Consider the following 16,851-nt stretch of genomic DNA (forward strand, 5'->3'; position numbering starts at 1 on the left):
GGGCAGTAATGGCGCATCTATTCTTCCTAATAGTACCGCTTTTTTTCCCTTACTGGTCCCTTTTATAAAATGGAAATTTGTACTTTTTGTGTGTGTGTGTGTGTGTGTGTGTGTGTGTGTGTGTGTTGTGGACCTTTTGGCAACCTGGTGAAGCCCAGAGACCTTATCTCCTGAGAAAATTTTAAAATGAAAAAATAAATCAAGATAACCTAAGGTTGGGCAGCTAGGTAGCAGAGTGGTTAGAGGGCCAAGCCTAGAGTCGAGAACATTTTGAGTTCAAATCCAGCCTCAGACCCTTATTAGCTGGGTCGCTATGGGCACGTCACAGTTTCCTTATCTGTAAAATGAGATGAAGAAGGAAATGGCAAACTACTCCAGAATCTCTGACAAGAAAACCGCAATGGGGTCATGACTGAAACAACCAAACAATCACGATGGAACTTTTTCCTATCCAAGTTTATAGATTCCCTTAAATCCATCCACAGACTCCCAAACCTGAAGTACACTAGATCAGGAACCCCTGTTTTATTTTTTAAAATAACAAATAATAACAATAATAATCATTATTATTATTATTATTATTGCTGAGGCAATTGGGTTAAGTGACTTGCCCAGGGTCACACAGCTAGGAAGTGTTAAGTGTCTGAGATCAGATTTTAATTTCAGGTCCTCCTGACTTCAGGGCTAGTGCTCTATCTACTGCACCAACTAACTGCCCCTCAACTCAATTTTATTAAGCATTTTTTTATGCCGAAGGCACAAGCTATTTTTTTTTTTCAGAAGCTGGTGGGTTGGAAACTGCCAGGAAAGTGGAGGTTAATGTGTGTGTCTGTTCAACTCTTGATCCGTCTGGCAATTCATGATATAAACATTTCTTTTTTCATGATCTCTAATAAATACTTCTTTTATCTACAGCTTCTCAAAAACGTTTCCAGAGCTTCTTCCCCAAGGGCAACACAAAGAAAGTGACCTTGCCAGGAGTTTGTTCTTTCCCTCCTTGAAAAGGGCAAAGTTTTTCGGCTCGTGGGTTATCACGCGTAAGGTAGCCTTGAAAGAGGGCTGTGTTCCGGGGCCTCGGGCACCTCATGCCAGTGGTTACTGACACTCGGGTGGCCTCACAGGACTAATCTTTTGTGTCAGATCTGGGGCTGTGTGCCACATGACCCAAATCCAGCCACTGCCTGACTTCTCTGGTTTTGAGAGAAGCATATTCCACTTGTGGCCCACATTGGTTCATTTTCAAAATGAGAAGCCCAACGCAAACAAAACGTTTAACTCTACACTGTAATTATTCAAGTTTTTTATTTTTTCAATTTCATTTGAACTCCTGCAAAAGCTGCTTGCTGGCCTCCCAGGTTTAGATGCAGCATCCTAAATCACTGGGGCTCGGTTTCCCCATCTGTAAAATCAAAGCATCAGACTCAATGGTCTCTGCGATCCCTTCTAGTTCACAGGATCCTGAGATATGAAATCACTTCAGCTCCCTGGGCCTCAGTTTCCCTATCTGTAAAGCCAAGAGTTTCAGGAGCTGTATTTGATGGCCTGGAAATTGGGGTCTCCTGGCTCTAGATCCAGGATCTGGGAACAGAAAGGAGAGAGAAAAAGTCCCCTAGACCCGTGACTTTCCATAGCACCGTGAGACAAATGAGGTAGGTAACTCTTACACAAACTGGCCTGTGCCAGACGGGGCCTCCCTCTGACTGCTGCTGGACCCACAGGCTCATGCCGATTGCACTTCCACGATACAGGAGCAAGAAAGAGCTTGGGAAACTTCCCAGGCTGACATGGCCCCCAGCACCCCAACCCTTCCTCTGACAGACTGGAGGCCAGGTTCAGAAAAGGAGGGACTGAATTAAGCAGGCCCTTAGTAAGTGCTGTAGGCCTGAATCCAGGAATGGAGCTGGGATCACACTCTGGATTTATTCTGTACCCATCTGACAGCTTAATGACCAAGGGCTAAAATGGCTAAGAATTCAGTTGTATTAAAAACAAAACCAAAAACATTTATATAGCACCTACTGTATAGTAGGCACTATGCTTTATATTTTTATAATTTTTGTAATTATTATCTCATTTTATTATTTATTATTTTTTATCTCATTTTATCTTCACCATAACCATGGGAGATAGGTACTATTATTATTTCCATTTTACAGATGGGGAAACTGAGGCAGAGTAAAGTGGCTTTCCTAGGGTCACACAACTGAACCACAGCTAATAGGATTTGAACTCAGGTGTTCCTGATTCCAGGCCCTGTGTTCTTTTTTTTTATGCCTTCTAGCTGTTTTGAGTGTAATTATTTTTTAATGCAAACAGGCTGATGAGAAGCCAGTAATTGCCTCTGGCTCCCTTACAAATGAGAAATGCTAACAAAAAAATACATTTAAGTGTTTTTTTCATTGAAGGCCAAAAAAAAAAAAAAAAGCATTTTCTTTAAAAGGCAGGCGGGAGGGAGGGCCCTTTTTAGGCCATTTTTTAAAGGGGCTCTGTTCTTTCTAAATGTTTCCCCACTGACACATCCTCCAAAAAGAAGCAGGAACTTGCATTATCAAAACCAGCTTCTTCCCCTAATTTTAAAATGACACATTTTCCATATAAAAAGTCTGTCTGAGCCGTGATAGCGGCCTCAGTCAGGAAAATGTGGGGTTCCAGCTGCCCTTTAACCCATCCTGACTGTGTGACCCTGGAAAAGTCACTTTAATTCTCAAGGCCCCACACAACTCTGTGAGACTAAATTACAGAGACAGTGAGACCTGCCTTGGCGGAGAGACCTTCCTCATCAGGGAGTTCCCTATGTTGGGAAATAATGACGTGCTTTAATTGTGCAAAGTGCCGTCTCATCTGATCCTCCCAACAGTCATGGGAGGTACCCCATTTCACAGGTAAGGAAACTGAAGCTGAGGGGTGAAAGGACCGATCCAGGCTCACTCAGCTGGCTGATGGGGGTCACGGGGCGCCTGCCTGGTTCCAAGGGCAGAGCTCTACACGCTGCTGTCTGCACGATCCCTGCCATCTCATTCGAGAATTCAAAACCTGAATACATATCTACAAATGACACAACTTGTCTCAGTTTTGCAAACATTTCAATAACTGGCCTTCCTGGAACCCGAGCTGAATCCTCCCCACGGTTCCGTGGGCACACCATGAAAGCCGAACTGTGTGGGCTTCCACACCCGGCTGCCCGCTGCCCACGGGCCCTCACTCACTCGAGGGGAAGGAAGCCGCCGGCCCGAAGAAACATTGATAGGTGGGCAGCGCGAGGGGCCCGAGACGGAGCTGGCTGTCACCAGCATGGCCTGACTGATGGCTCCCGGGCTAAGTTCTCATGACAGCTGTCCTCCCCGATATGAATCAGGCGCTGGGAGGGCCCCACTGCGTCTCCAAAGCGTCCCCCGAGAGAGGCACAGGGATGGTGAGATCCAAGACGAGACACTCTGCTTAATCTCCTTCAAGGAGGATGTGTTCTGGTCTGGAAAGGGCAACGGGGGGCTGGGGCCTGAGAGAAGGAAGAGGGTCTCCAGGGGCCTGAGATGAGCCCCTGAACCCAGAGGGGAGACTGCAGAGACACTGACAGCACTACCTGAAGGATTATGGATAGTGGGAGTCATGCCACGGGAGCAGAGAAAGGCTTTTCAATTATGGAAAAGGAACATGTCTGAGGTCTGTTGAACCATCCTGGGCACGTGCCAGATGTCTCCTTAAGGAGAGTGTGGGCAAAGGGACACGTACAGAAAGGGAAGCAGTGGGCAAGGCTCTCCAGAAGCCCGGCAGACCAAGGGTCGTCCTTTCTGTGACAGGAATTTTGCACTTAGACTTTGGCAAAAGTACTGGACAAACTTCCTGGTGCCAGGTGTGTTGATGGGGCAGGAACAGACCAGAGTACCGCCAGGGACAGGTCAAGACTGGTTTGGAAAAGGGTTCAAGGTCAAGGTGGAAAGTCTCCTGTGAGAAGCCCCAGGGAGCTAAGCTCAGGCCTATGCTGTGTCCCGGGCTTTATCAATGACTTAGATAAAAACAGAGGCAGCACGTATCGTCCTATTGGACAGGATGGTCAAGACACTTTACAGGCTGGAATTCTGCAGTGAATCCAATAAGATGAGATTCATGAAGACAAATGTAAAGTTTTGTACTTGAGTTAAAAAGGAGAAACTTCCCAAGTACAAGATGAGAAAATTCTGGTTAAATAAAGATCCGTGTGAAACGGATCTGAGTGTTCTAGGGGACCACAAGCCCTCTGGAAATCAAAAGCAGGCAGGGCAGTCAAAAAGGTTCATGCTGGCTTAGTCTGAACAATAACATAATAGCCTCTTAATGGCACTCCCAACATTTAGTCTCTCCCCTCTCCAAATGCTATTTAACTGGCAAAATTAACCTTCTTTAAGTTCACTCTGGCAGTATCTCTCAAGCAAACTTCAGTGGCTCCCCATTGATCTCAGGATAAAATACAAACTTTGCAGGTTGGCATTTCAATCCTGTCCCAGGCTTGCTCTAGCCTATCCTTTTATCAATTTGTATGCATTTATTAAGCACCATCTGTATGCCAGGATACAAAGAAAGCTAAAAGGCTGCCCCCGCCCCCGAGGAGCTCCCAGTCTAAACTGAGCTCCAGTGTTGTTTGAGGCTCCGGTAAAGAACTGGGGATGTTTAGGCAAGAGAAGCCTCGGGGGCTCAGGAGAGCTTTATTTGAGGATCTGCAGGAGAAACTGGCCCATTGAGCTCAGGCCCCCAGAGCAGAAGTAGAACCAATGGGAGGAAATAGCAGACAGGCCAATCTCTCCTTATGGGAGGGGAAACTTCCTAATAATTACAGGCCAGAACATGAAAAAGTATTGATTTTCTTCTCCCAAAATAAAAAAAGAAACCCCAAATAGAAAACTAAAACCCTCATAACAAATATGTGCAGTGAGGAGAAACACATTCTGCTCTGGCTAGCTCTGCCGTGCAATTCCCAAATGGCCCGGCCTGCTCTCCTAGCCCCGACCAGGCCTGGACTCGGTCCATTTTCCACTGCCCAAGACCCAAGTACGAGCGGACAGACTCGCTGGAGCCCGTGCAACCGTTGGCAAAAACCGAGCAAGATTTCCTGTGTCAATCACGAAGCCGATCTCCTTTGCTAGATGTGGATCCCATTGGAAGGTCCCATGATGCTTTGGGCTTCGGTTCCAACAAGACATGGACTTGCGTGAACAAGGGACTTGGGGGGGAGCCCCCCGTGATTCTGACTTAGCCTTGACTCATCCCCCCATGTGGCACTCAGCTCTGGGCATTCTATTTGTTGCTAACCATTGATCATCCCAAGATTGCAGGGACTGAGTCTAGCAGGAAATCAGGCCCAATCTTACCAGGAGATTCCTGCTCTGATTAGAGTCTTAGAGCGTGGATTTTCATCTTCCAAATCACTTTGTAAAAGTGAACAAACAACAAATCTGGCAGGACTTTGGATTCTTTTAAATATATTTACTAATAACATGGACCAAGAACTCTAACTAAAGCTGGAGACTATCTGTTTATACTGAAATGAACTAATTTCAACATGGAGACCAGCATCATTTTTTCTCCTTCTAAGTCCTCATTTTTCTGAGCTTTAATTGCCATTGAGGAAGCTAGATGTCACCATGGAGAGAATGCTGGATCTGATTCAAATTCTAGCTTAGACACGTACTATATGTGTGCCTAGATTTCACCTCTGCCTCAGTTTTCTCATCTGTAAAATGGGATTCAATAGCATCTACCTCACAGGGCTGTGTCTAGATCAAACATGATAATATTGGCAAAGCATTTTGCAAATTTTAAGGCAATTTAAAATGTTTCTATAAATATTAAAAATGTGTTTCTCTTCTATATGTGATTATAGATATATAAATATATATAATATGCATATTTATATATAAAGAGTAAGTGAGAGAGATCAAGAGAGAAAAAGAGTGAAATAGAGATAGCAACAGATAGAGATAGAGACAGAGAAAGAGAAACAGAGAGAGAGAGAGACAGAGAGAGAGAGAGAGAGAGAGAGAGAGAGAGAGAGAGAGAGACAGAGACAGAGAGACAGAGAGAGAGACAGAGAAAGAGACGCAGAAAGAGAGAAACAGAGAGACAGAGACAGAGAGACAGAGAGACAGCGAGAAACAGAAACAGAGACAGAGAGAAAAAGAGACACAGAAAGAGAGAAACAGAGAGAGAGAGACAGAGAAACAGAGAGACAGAGAGAAACAGAAACAGAGACAGAGAAAGACAGAGACAGAGACAGAGAGAGCACTTTGCTACTCTTATAAAATGAGACGCCTTCTATTCCAAACCCACGTCCCTAGGATGCTCTCAGATTTCCAGTTTCCCTGCTCTGTTCCTTCTCGTTCCCCTTTCCTTGGCCATGTATGATTTCTTTTTGGCCGCCCTATCTGATACTGAGCTTCTGGTCTAGGCCCCTGAGGTCTCAGCTCCCATTGAGACTAGGAGTGATGTTTGCCAGGTTCATGTAGTCTACAAAGCTGAACGCTCTCCTCTCCCCATCTAAGTCCCTGACGAGAACGTCAGCCCACACAGGTCCAAGGAGATGTCGGCAGTGGAAGAAATGTTGGATCTGGGGCCCTGGGAAGGTGATTGGAAAGCTTTCTGCCTCTCACAACCTATGTTACTGTAGTTAAGTCACTCAACCTCTTGAACTCAGCTCCTGGGCTATATAAAACGAAGGGACTGGATTAGGTAGCCCCCCCTAAGGGACCGCTCAATTTCCAGGATTCGAGCCCAGAACACCCGGCGAATTCCCACCGGAGGCCTCCAAGCTGACGCTGACTCATCAGGGCCAATCCTTCGGCCAGTCCGGCAGTTGGAACCGTCTGTACCAGCATCCAGCCCACATCTCACAGCTTGAGACCAGAAGGATGATGGGAGAATCTACCATATTCCCAAAGAAATCCAAGCTCATTATTTCTACAGCACCAGGCTGGTAACCCACGTCCTTTAAAAAAATACAAGCCTTGCCAGGTCAGGACCTACTCCTCAAGAAGCCATACTGGTCTTTACCGACCACTGCTTCCCTTTCTGGATAGTCCCAAACCGTTTCTTCTGCAGACTTTGGCCAGGGGGGAATTTGCTCAGTGGCAGAGAAGGCGGCAACTTGCATTGGTAGAGGGGATTTCCTCTTCTGGGAGTTCCCTGCATCACTGACATCCCAGGTCCAGAGTCTCACCCTGTCACAGAATCCGACATCTCTGAACCATCACAAATGTTGGGTAACCTGCCGGGGGGGGCTCCCCAAGAGCAAGGCAAAGGTCACACCCTTTGTCACCCCTCCCTTCCTTTGATTCCAATCTCAGTTGGAAAACTGCACGTGTTTACGTGTGTAGGGAGAGAGAGGAAGAAGGAAATATAAGCAGACCTGCATACAAGTACATACACATATAAATATATATGTGTGCACATTCAGATATGAACGTATATGTATGTGGATTTACACACATATATTGTATCCAGGTTATACTGTAACACATGTAAAATGTATGGGATTCCCTGTCATCTAGGGGAGGGAGTAGAGGGAGGGAGGGGATAATTAGGAAAAATGAATACAAGGGATAATGTTATAAAAAAAATTCCTCATGCATATATACTGTCAAAACAATTTATAATTATAAAATTAATTTAAAAAAAAGGATAAAAAAATGAACATATATGTATGTAAATCAAAGTGTGAGCTTAAAAGTGCCTGGAGATTTCTAGGAGTCCGTGTGTAGCATGTATAGGTATGTTCTCACATACATATACATGTTCACACGGCGCTTGATAAAGGCCGACTGATCCTTAACAAGAGTGAAGTCCCATAACCAACGTTTCAGGCTTCGCCCCATTTCTTGCAGCTTCTCCCCAGAACCCCCAAGATTACTTAGGAGAGCCAGCCGCTGCGTGCTTCTCTGCTGCCATTCCTGGGGACCACCTCTATCAGGAATGGCCAGGGCACCCCAAGGCTGCCCACAGGACGTGGGGCTGGCAGGATGGCCGCCCCTTTTAGGGGAGACAGAGAGGGAGCGGGGCCAGACGGGGCCTTCGGCTGGGTGCTGTGTGTGAGGGGATAACCTGGGGGCTCAGAGTTAAGCCACTGCCTGGGGGCTCGGGCACAGTCCACCTGGAGATCATTTCACAGAAATTCAGACTGAACAAATTCAGTCCAAATCCTGGCACAACTGGGTCAGACCAATGAAGCAGCAAGAAGAGGGGGGCTCTGTACAGTGTGCCCCCCGCCGGGGGGTGAGCACGGCTCTTAGAGAAGCTCTTTACCTCTTTCTGCTGCCTCTCCAGCTCCTTCATGCGGATCTCTCTAGCCTCGGCTCGGGCCGCCCTCTTGGCTGCAAGCCGGGCTTCAGCCTGAAAAAGAGAAGCTACAGTTAATTTTTAGTCCAATTGAAGTTTTCCCAGTAGAACATTAACCCACATCACCAAATGCTGAAACTTGGTCACTTCCCAAATTTAATTCATGTGGTCACAATTGGAATCTTTGAGGTGGCTAATCCCAACTCCTAGAGGTGGGCATCCCTCCCTTGACTTTCCCCTCTGCTAGGGGAGGGCACTCCTTTTCTTTTCTTTTTGCTGAAGCAATTGGGGTTAAGTGACTTGCCCAGGGTCACACAACTAGGAAGTGTTAAGTGTCTGAGGCCGGATTTGAACTCGGTTCCTTCTGAATTCAAGGCTGGTGCTCTATCCACTGCACTACCTGGCTGCTCCAAGGGCACTACTTTTCTAGGCAACTCACTCCATTGGCGTAGAGCTCAGATAAAAGACCAATTTCAGTTCCAATGATCTTGTAATGGAAAGAAGCATCTACACCCAGAGAGAGGATTGTGGGAACTGAGTGTGGACCACAACATAGCATTCTCGCTCTTTTTGTTGTTTGCTTGTTTTTGTTTTCTTTCTCATTTTTTCCCTTTTTGAAGCTTTTATTTAAAACAAAGAATTTGGGTTCAAATTATCTTTGATCCTTGGTTGTTAAACTGATCCTCCTAAACACAGGTCTGACCATGTCACTCTCTCTATTCCAATAGCTCTCTACCCCCTCCAGGGATTAACTTCGACCCGTTTGGCTTTCAAAGTCCTCCCTAACCTGCCCTTCCTGACCAGTGATGTTCAGTTTTCTGACATCTCTCTCTCCTCCCCATCACCTGCAGTCTGGTAACATCAGGATCCTCCTGACCCCATATTGTCCTTGGCCGACCTCGGAGCCTGGAAACTCTCCCTCTTCACTTCTGATTCCTGGGATCCTGGGATACTTTTGAGTCTGAGCCAAAGGCTCACCTTCTGTAAGAAGCCTTTCCCAGTCCTCCTTAATCTTAATGCCTTTCTTATGAGGGGTTTACTCCAATCTGAAGGAGCGAGACAGTACAGTGGCTAGAGCAGTGGAGTCAGGAAGGCCTGAATTCAAATCCAGCCTCAGATACCTAGTAGCAATATGACCCTGAATAAATCACTGAACTTCTGTTTGTCTTGATTTCCTCATTTGTAAAACGGGGAAAATAATAGCATTTATTGGGGCAGCTAGGTGGTGCAGTGGATAGAGCACCAGCCCTGAAGTCAGGAGGACCTGCATTCAAATCTGGTCTCAGAAACTTAACAATTCCTAGCTGTGTGACCTTGGGCAAGTCACTTAACCTCAATTGCCTCAGCAAAAAAGCAAAAATAACTAACTAACCAACTAAATAAATAAATAATAGCTTCTATCTCCCAGGGTTGTTGTGAGGATTAAAGGAAATAATAATTGTAAAACCATTAGCATAGTGCCCAAAACATTGTAAACGCTATATAAAAGTTACTTATTATTATTTTAAAATTGTATTCTGGGAGGATTCTGGGAAGATGGCGGAGTAGGCTGGTAAATTTCAAGCTCTCCCAATTCCCCCAAAATTAGAACAAATTTGCATCTCAGGGTCAACACAGACTTGTGAAAAATCAAGATGACTTGGGGCTTCCAGATACAATTTGACAAGATCTGAAGAAAGCCCAGGCCAGGATTAACCTGTCTTGAAGTGCAGACACCTCCAGGCTAGCTACAAATAAGCACCCAATAGGGATGCCTTGGACTAGCTTGACTTGGCTAGAGCCTCATCAGGAACCACAGAGACTTTCATCTCCTGGACTCAGGTTTGAGTCCTGGAAGACATAGTGAACCTTGGCTGAACACCAGGACCACCTATGCTGCAGGAACTGGGCCCTGAGGAGAAAGAGCCAGCACACTGGGAGTGCAGAAGCTTGGGGCAGGGACTGTGGGCACTTGCAGAAGGGTGAAGCTCTTGATTTAGGGTTCCTGGTCAGAGTGAAGAACTGAAGGGAAGCTTGAGGCATCATCCCCCCACCCCATGGTTAGAAGTACTTATACTCATACCTCTTATTAAAACAAAAAACAAAACAAAAAAACCCAAAACGAACCAGCAAAGGAAGAAAGAACCCTACCATTGAAACATATTAGGGGAAAATGGAAGACTGGGATTCATTTTCAGAGGAGGACAATGAAGTCAAAAAAGCTTCTACCCCAAAGACTAATGTGAAATGGCTCCCTGCCCAGACAGAATTTATAGAACAACTTAAAAAAGAATTCAAAAATCAAATAAGAGATACTGAGGAAAAACTAAAGAAAACAAAAACAAAAACAAAACAAAACCATCCAAGAAAAACAAAATTATGAAAAAAAATTAGCCAATTAGAAAAGGAGGTAGAGTCTCAAAGATGAAAATAACTCTTTGAAAACTAGAATTGGGCAATAGGAAGCCAGTGCAATTATAAGAGACCAAGAAATAACAAAACCGATTATAAAGAATGAGAAAATAGACCAGAATGTGAAACATCTCACAAGAAAAACAGAACTGGAGAACAGATCAAGAAGAAAAAATATAAGAAGAACTGCACTGATGAAGTCTGACTCCCCTCAATTCCCGGTGGTGATGAGGTTAGTGGCAATGAGAGAGCTGCTAAAATCCTCTTTTAATTGGACGCAGGTTTAAAGTGAAAGAATTCATTTATTCCCAAATTATTAATTGCAAAATGAAAGTTTATTGTTGGATAGAAATCAGTTTGCTGAGAAACTGGCTTCTACAGTGGCAGAGCCCTATTGGGAAAATGGAATTTGGTGCTGAGAGAATGGCTTCTCAGTGGGCAGAGAGAGTCCTAGCAGCTGAGCAAGCTACTTTAGGCCTTCTGCAAGGAGCTGAGCCCAAGGAAGCCTGCTATATGGCATCCTGGTGCAGGGCTGGGACAGCCTGAGCTGATCAGACTAGGATTTCTCAATTGAATGAGAATTTAGGATTTCAGAAAGGTCTATGGGAGTTGATTTGCCCTTGAATAGTATTGCTTCTGTCATCCAGGGAAGATGGGCCTTCTCTAGACTCCTTGGAGTCTGGGAGATCCTGATCTCTGAGATCAGAAAGGAGACACAACAGTTTAGTGATAATTTTAAAGAGAGCATGGCTTCTGTAAAGGGAACAGTTTCGCCCCCTCTTCAGGACTGCCAGAAAGTTGTGACCAAAAAGAGAACCTTGATACAATAATGCAGGAAATAATCTTAGAAAATTGTCCTGGAATGATAGAACATTAGGGGAAAGTTGAAATAGAAAAAATCCATCAATCACCATCACAAAGAGAGCCTTTGTGGAAAATGCATAGGAATATTATTGCTACATTGTAAAACCCTCACATCAAAGGGAAAATTTTGCAAGAAACAAGAAAAACAATTCAAATATGCTGGAGCTACAATTAGAACTATACAAGACTTAGCAGCAGCTACAATAAAAAACAGCCGATCTTGGAATGATATCTATAGACAAGCAAAATAACTAGGCCTATGGCTAAAAATATTATATCCAGCAAAATTATCTATATTTTTAAATGAGGAAAAAATGGAAATTCAATAAACTTACAGATTTTTAGAACTTCCTATCAACCAAATCCTAACTTAGCAGAAAATTTAACATATAAGAGTCAATGTCAAAGAGCAATTTTAAGGAACTCAACATGGACAAACTGTTTAAACATGGACAGATTATTTATGTTTTTTTTTTTTTTACATGGGAAATGTATACTTTATGTTTAAGATTTACATCAACATTAGGGTAAGCTCAAAAGAAAGACTGACAGAATAAAGATAAAAATAGTAATCATGTTATACAAATGAGGTGCAGAGGAAGAATAAATACAGAGGCATTCAAGGCGGGAGGAGGGCTCAAAGTTCTAAAAATCTACTCACATTGGGAATGGGTTCAATAGACAACACTACATATATACCATGAAGGACCTAGTATCCTCCAAAGTCTATAAAGAAATAAGGCAAGGAGGAATAGGTGGATGGGGAAGCCAAGGGTTAGGCAAGAAGACAAGGGAGGGCTCTCTGGCTAGGAAGAGGTAAAGTAATAGTAAGCCAAGTTATGGAGCAGAATTTAATGAAAAAGTCAGCAGGGATAGGAAAGACGTGTGTATCTGGTGTGTGTGTGTGTGTGTGTGTGTGTGTGTGTGTGTGTGTGTATGTGTGTGTGTATATGTGTGTGTGTATGTGTGTGTGTGTGAATGTATGTATATACATATGTGGGAGAGATGAAAGGGGGGAAAGAATAAAGTAAGATGTGCAGCAGAGAACAAAAAAAAACAGTTTATACAGAAGTAAAGAAAAAACACACTCAATATAATTTCTTCTACTAATATATATGCTTTCTTAAATTGGCATTTTTTGTTATAGGTTTTGAATCCTTCCTGATGTTTTCCAGGGTATATGACAATGTGCTCTTATGTTTTGTTTAATTTTGTGTTGCTTTTCTGTTTTTCTTCTTGCTTATTCTGTTTCTTCAAATAAAATAAACTTGGAAATTTCAACAAAATAAAATAAAATTCTATTCTGTGCCTATCTTATTTGTACATAGTTGTTTGCATGATATTTCCTCAACAAACATGAGCTCCATGACAGGAGGGACTTTCCCCCTCTCTTTGTAACTTTAGCAGTTAGCACAGTGCTTGGAACACAGTGAGTGCCTAATAATTGCTAGATGATTGACAAACTATTTTGTGACTGATAAATGATTTAGCCTCCCCCAGACCTCAGTTTCCTTATCTGTAAAATGAGGAAGTTGGACTAAATGGTCCCTTCTAGTTCTAGGGCAAGGATTTCATTATATATGTCAGTTATTTCTAATATTATTAACATATTAATATCGTTAATTAGTAATACAGTGGCAGCTGGGTGGCCTAGTGGATATAGTACCCAGCCTGGAGCCAGGAAAACCCAAATTCAAATCCAGCCTTATATCTGGGCGAACCATGGCAATTCACTCAACCCTGTTTATCTTAGTTTCCTCATCTGTAAAGTGAGCTGGAGAAGGACAGCATTTCAGTATCTGTGCCAAGAAAACCTCAAATGGGGTCATAGAAAGTAGGACATGATTGAAATGACTGAACAACAACCACAAAAGGTACCATGTCCCCAGCGTGCTGTTAGATGCTATATGAGAGATACCATAGTTAAAGGTATAATTCTTGTCCACGAGGAGCTTATAGTCTCCAGAAAGAAAGAAACAGGCATGTTAGAAGCCATTTTGCCACTGGTTTCTTTTTTTTTTTTTTTTTTTTCTTTTCTTTTTTCCTTTTTGGCCACATTCAGCAGTAATGCTGAGGTTTTACGCATTGTACATTAAAAGTCAAACTCCATAATACGACTAACTTGGAGTTGCAAGCACAGGAACTGAAGTCTTTTTTATTCCCTTCAAAATAAAGGTTAAGTCAAATAGCAGCATTAATCACGTTCAAGGTCAGGTTCAAATATGCTGAAGGCAGCAGTAATTCCCAGGTTGGGCACACTATCCAAACCCCTTAGACTAAGGGCTCTTAGCCTGGTGTGGGAGACTTGGTTTTGTTTTTTAATATTTTAATTTCCTTTATAATCCTACATTTTTGTTTGCATTTAAAAACATAATTGTGAGAATGATCTCAGCAGACTGTCAAAGGGGTCCATAGCCCAGAAGAGGTGTAGAAGCCTCTGCCTTCAAGCAACCATTTAAACTCTTTTATCTGTACATGTCTCAGCCAGGGCAACACCCATATTTGGGCACATACAAGCAAGTCCAGATTACTCTGCCATGTCAGCAATGTCCTAATGACTGAATGAACTGGCTCAAGGATGGCCTCTGTTCATGTACCAGCCTGCACGGGAAAATAAACCTATGACTCGAGCTTGCTTTCCACACCCATACAAAGCCCTGTAGTGCAGATATAAGTCAGCTCCAAAGTCATCCCTGAAATCTGCTTTCTCAGTGGGCCACTGGCAATCAATGCTTGGACAGACAACGGAAGTAAACCAGATTAAGGAAGAAGTCATTCTTAAAGCCACTGTATTACTAATTAACGATATTAATATGTTAATAATAATAGGAATAACTGGCATATATATGAAATCCTGGCCCTAGAAGTAGAAGGGACCATGTAGTCCAACTTCCTCATTTTACAGATAAGGAAACTGAGGCCTGGGGGAGGCTAAATAAAAACCAGATTAAGGAAGACGATGTTTTAAAAAGCCAGCGGAAGGACTGGTGACAAGAGGTGTTCCGAAGCTTCATTTTTCTACCCCTCTCTGTTCTTGTCTTTGGAAGATGCTGAAGGCTGCTTCTGTCTATTCTGTCCCATCCCCAACTGTGATGCTACTGAACGTTAAAACAGATGTCACGTCTGAGGATCAAAAGATACAGGATTAGAAGGAAGACCTCAGCATTGCTAACTTTGATTCCTGGCCATCTACTCTGCACAAAACACAATTCTTAAATCAAATGTTAATTAACATTCACCCGTGATCACTCAAGGAGGGCAGTGTTCTCACCTGGTGGTCACAGACCATCTCAAGGAGGGCAGTGTTCTCACCTGGTGGTCACAGACCATCTCAAGGAGGGCAGTGTTCTCACCTGGTGGTCACAGAACATCAATAACATCAACTAATCAACCAGATAATGTCACAGGCAGAGTTGCAGGGTTCCATGGCCTCCTTCTCATAAATGGTTATTACTTATGCTGTATACTGCTTAGTACAGATGGCTAGGTGGTGCTATAGTAAACAGAGCTCCCGAGGAGCTGAGTTCAAATTTGACCTCAGGCATTGACTGTTTGGCCCTGGGTAAGTCACTTCACTCTGTTTGCCTTAGTTTCCTCATCTGGGCTGGAGATGAAAATGGCAAACCACTCCAGTGCCTTGGCCAAGAAAACCCCAAATGGGGCGTGAAGAGTTGGACATGACTGAATAAAAACAACTTCTTAGTAATCAGAAGTTCAGCAGAGGTGACCAGGCTCTGATCTGATGAGAGCTTTCCTTTCATCCTGTCTCCTGTCCCCCACATCACCAGCTGACTTGTTGCTCTTTCAGAGCACCTCTTCCCTAAGTTTCTCGAGGAGAGGGGCTGTCTTGCCTGCTTGTGTCTGTACCCCCAGCATATAGTACAGAGCCTGTCAAACAATGGGAGCTTAAAAAATAATATGTGTTTTTTTTCATCCATTGATGCTTTCACAATAGCTCTAAAAGGTCTCCATGCCCTAGGAATTGCCAGATCATGAGAACTTTCTGCAGATCCCACATCTCTGTGAGGCCTTCTCCTCCACCCCCAGCTCTTGCTTACTAGTGTTCACCAGTTATGGTGGAGAAAGTGCTGGACTCGAGTCAGAAAGATGAGGAAAATAAATCTTATCTCAGATACTAACGGCTGGACGTGGACAAAGCCCATGATCTTGCTGGTCCTCAGTTTCCTGCTCTGTAAAAGAGAGGGTTGGACTAGATAGCTTCTAAGGTCTCTGCCAGCTCTACTATATGATCCTAGGCCTTTCTTTTATGAATCTATCAAGGATAAACACAGCCAATTTCCTCAACTTACAGAAGGAGAAACTGAAGATCAGGAAGATTACGTCATTTGCCCAATGTCACAGAAGGAGTATGAAAATCAAAGAGGAGTTTGGAACCCAAGTCTTCTGACTTCAGGTCACTGCTCTTTCTAATGGACAACACTGCCTCCTAGGGACACAGGATAAAACCCACATTCCTTAGCTTGGGATTTGAGACCCTTCACGTCGAATCAACCCAATCTATTACCCTGTCAAATTGTTCCGCCATCTTAACCTGCCATCTTTCTTTCTGGGTGCATTCATCCAGCCATGTTCTCAAGGGGCAGCAACTCTCCTAAGTTCTGTACACTAAAATCCTCCTTTGCCTTCAAGGCCCAACTCAGATACTGCCTCCTCCTGGAAGTTTTCCATCCCATCTTTTCTACCTCAAATATATACTTTGGACTGTCCATGGACCTTAATCACATTCTACCTCCCGTCAAACTTACTCCAGTTTCTATAATCCCATTAGATTGCAAACTTTGGGGCAGGGGTCATAGCACTCCTTTATCTAGGGTCCCTAGCCTAGCTTCATGGTGCTGTTCCACTAAAAATGTCAAATAATGACTTCAGAGAATAGAAGTGGGTCTAATGAAGGCAAACACTAGCCATTTAATAAGTGCACAGTGGTATGACCTGGGAATACAAATACACAAATCCTTGTTCTCATGGCCCTACATTCTAACAAAGAGAGAAATAATCATATAAAAAAGAAACCCAAGGCAACTTAGTAGCGGGGAGACGCTAGCAGACTGGAGGATGATCAGAAAAGGCCTCATGGAGAAATGGTGCTTGACCTGAGTTCTGGAGTAAACTGGAAGTTCCAAAATCACTTGTATAATTAAAGAGAAGCGGATCCATTCTGGTTGTGTGATCAGAGGCCAATCCCATAACACCTCCGACCTCCGATTTCAATCTGAGACAAGCGTTCTGTGTCAACCCCAAGCCATGAACCCATAACCATGGGTTATTATTCTT

At 43.7% G+C, this 16,851-nt stretch overlaps 1 protein-coding gene across 43 annotated transcripts in view; it reads right to left on the minus strand.

Annotated features, from left to right (window-relative positions):
* LRRFIP1 (LRR binding FLII interacting protein 1) overlaps window positions 1-16,851 on the minus strand; it is a 186,461-nt gene that overhangs the window by 70,132 nt on the left and 99,478 nt on the right. For all 43 annotated transcript variants that reach the window (XM_074264402.1, XM_074264400.1, XM_074264401.1 and 40 more), the window contains exon 2: window positions 8,269-8,355. In XM_074264402.1, coding sequence (XP_074120503.1) covers window positions 8,269-8,355 — 87 coding nt within the window. The remainder of the gene's footprint in view (window positions 1-8,268; window positions 8,356-16,851) is intronic.

The sequence above is a fragment of the Sminthopsis crassicaudata genome, chromosome 4 (assembly GCF_048593235.1).
Source record: "Sminthopsis crassicaudata isolate SCR6 chromosome 4, ASM4859323v1, whole genome shotgun sequence".
NCBI classification, from domain to species: Eukaryota; Metazoa; Chordata; class Mammalia; order Dasyuromorphia; family Dasyuridae; genus Sminthopsis; species Sminthopsis crassicaudata.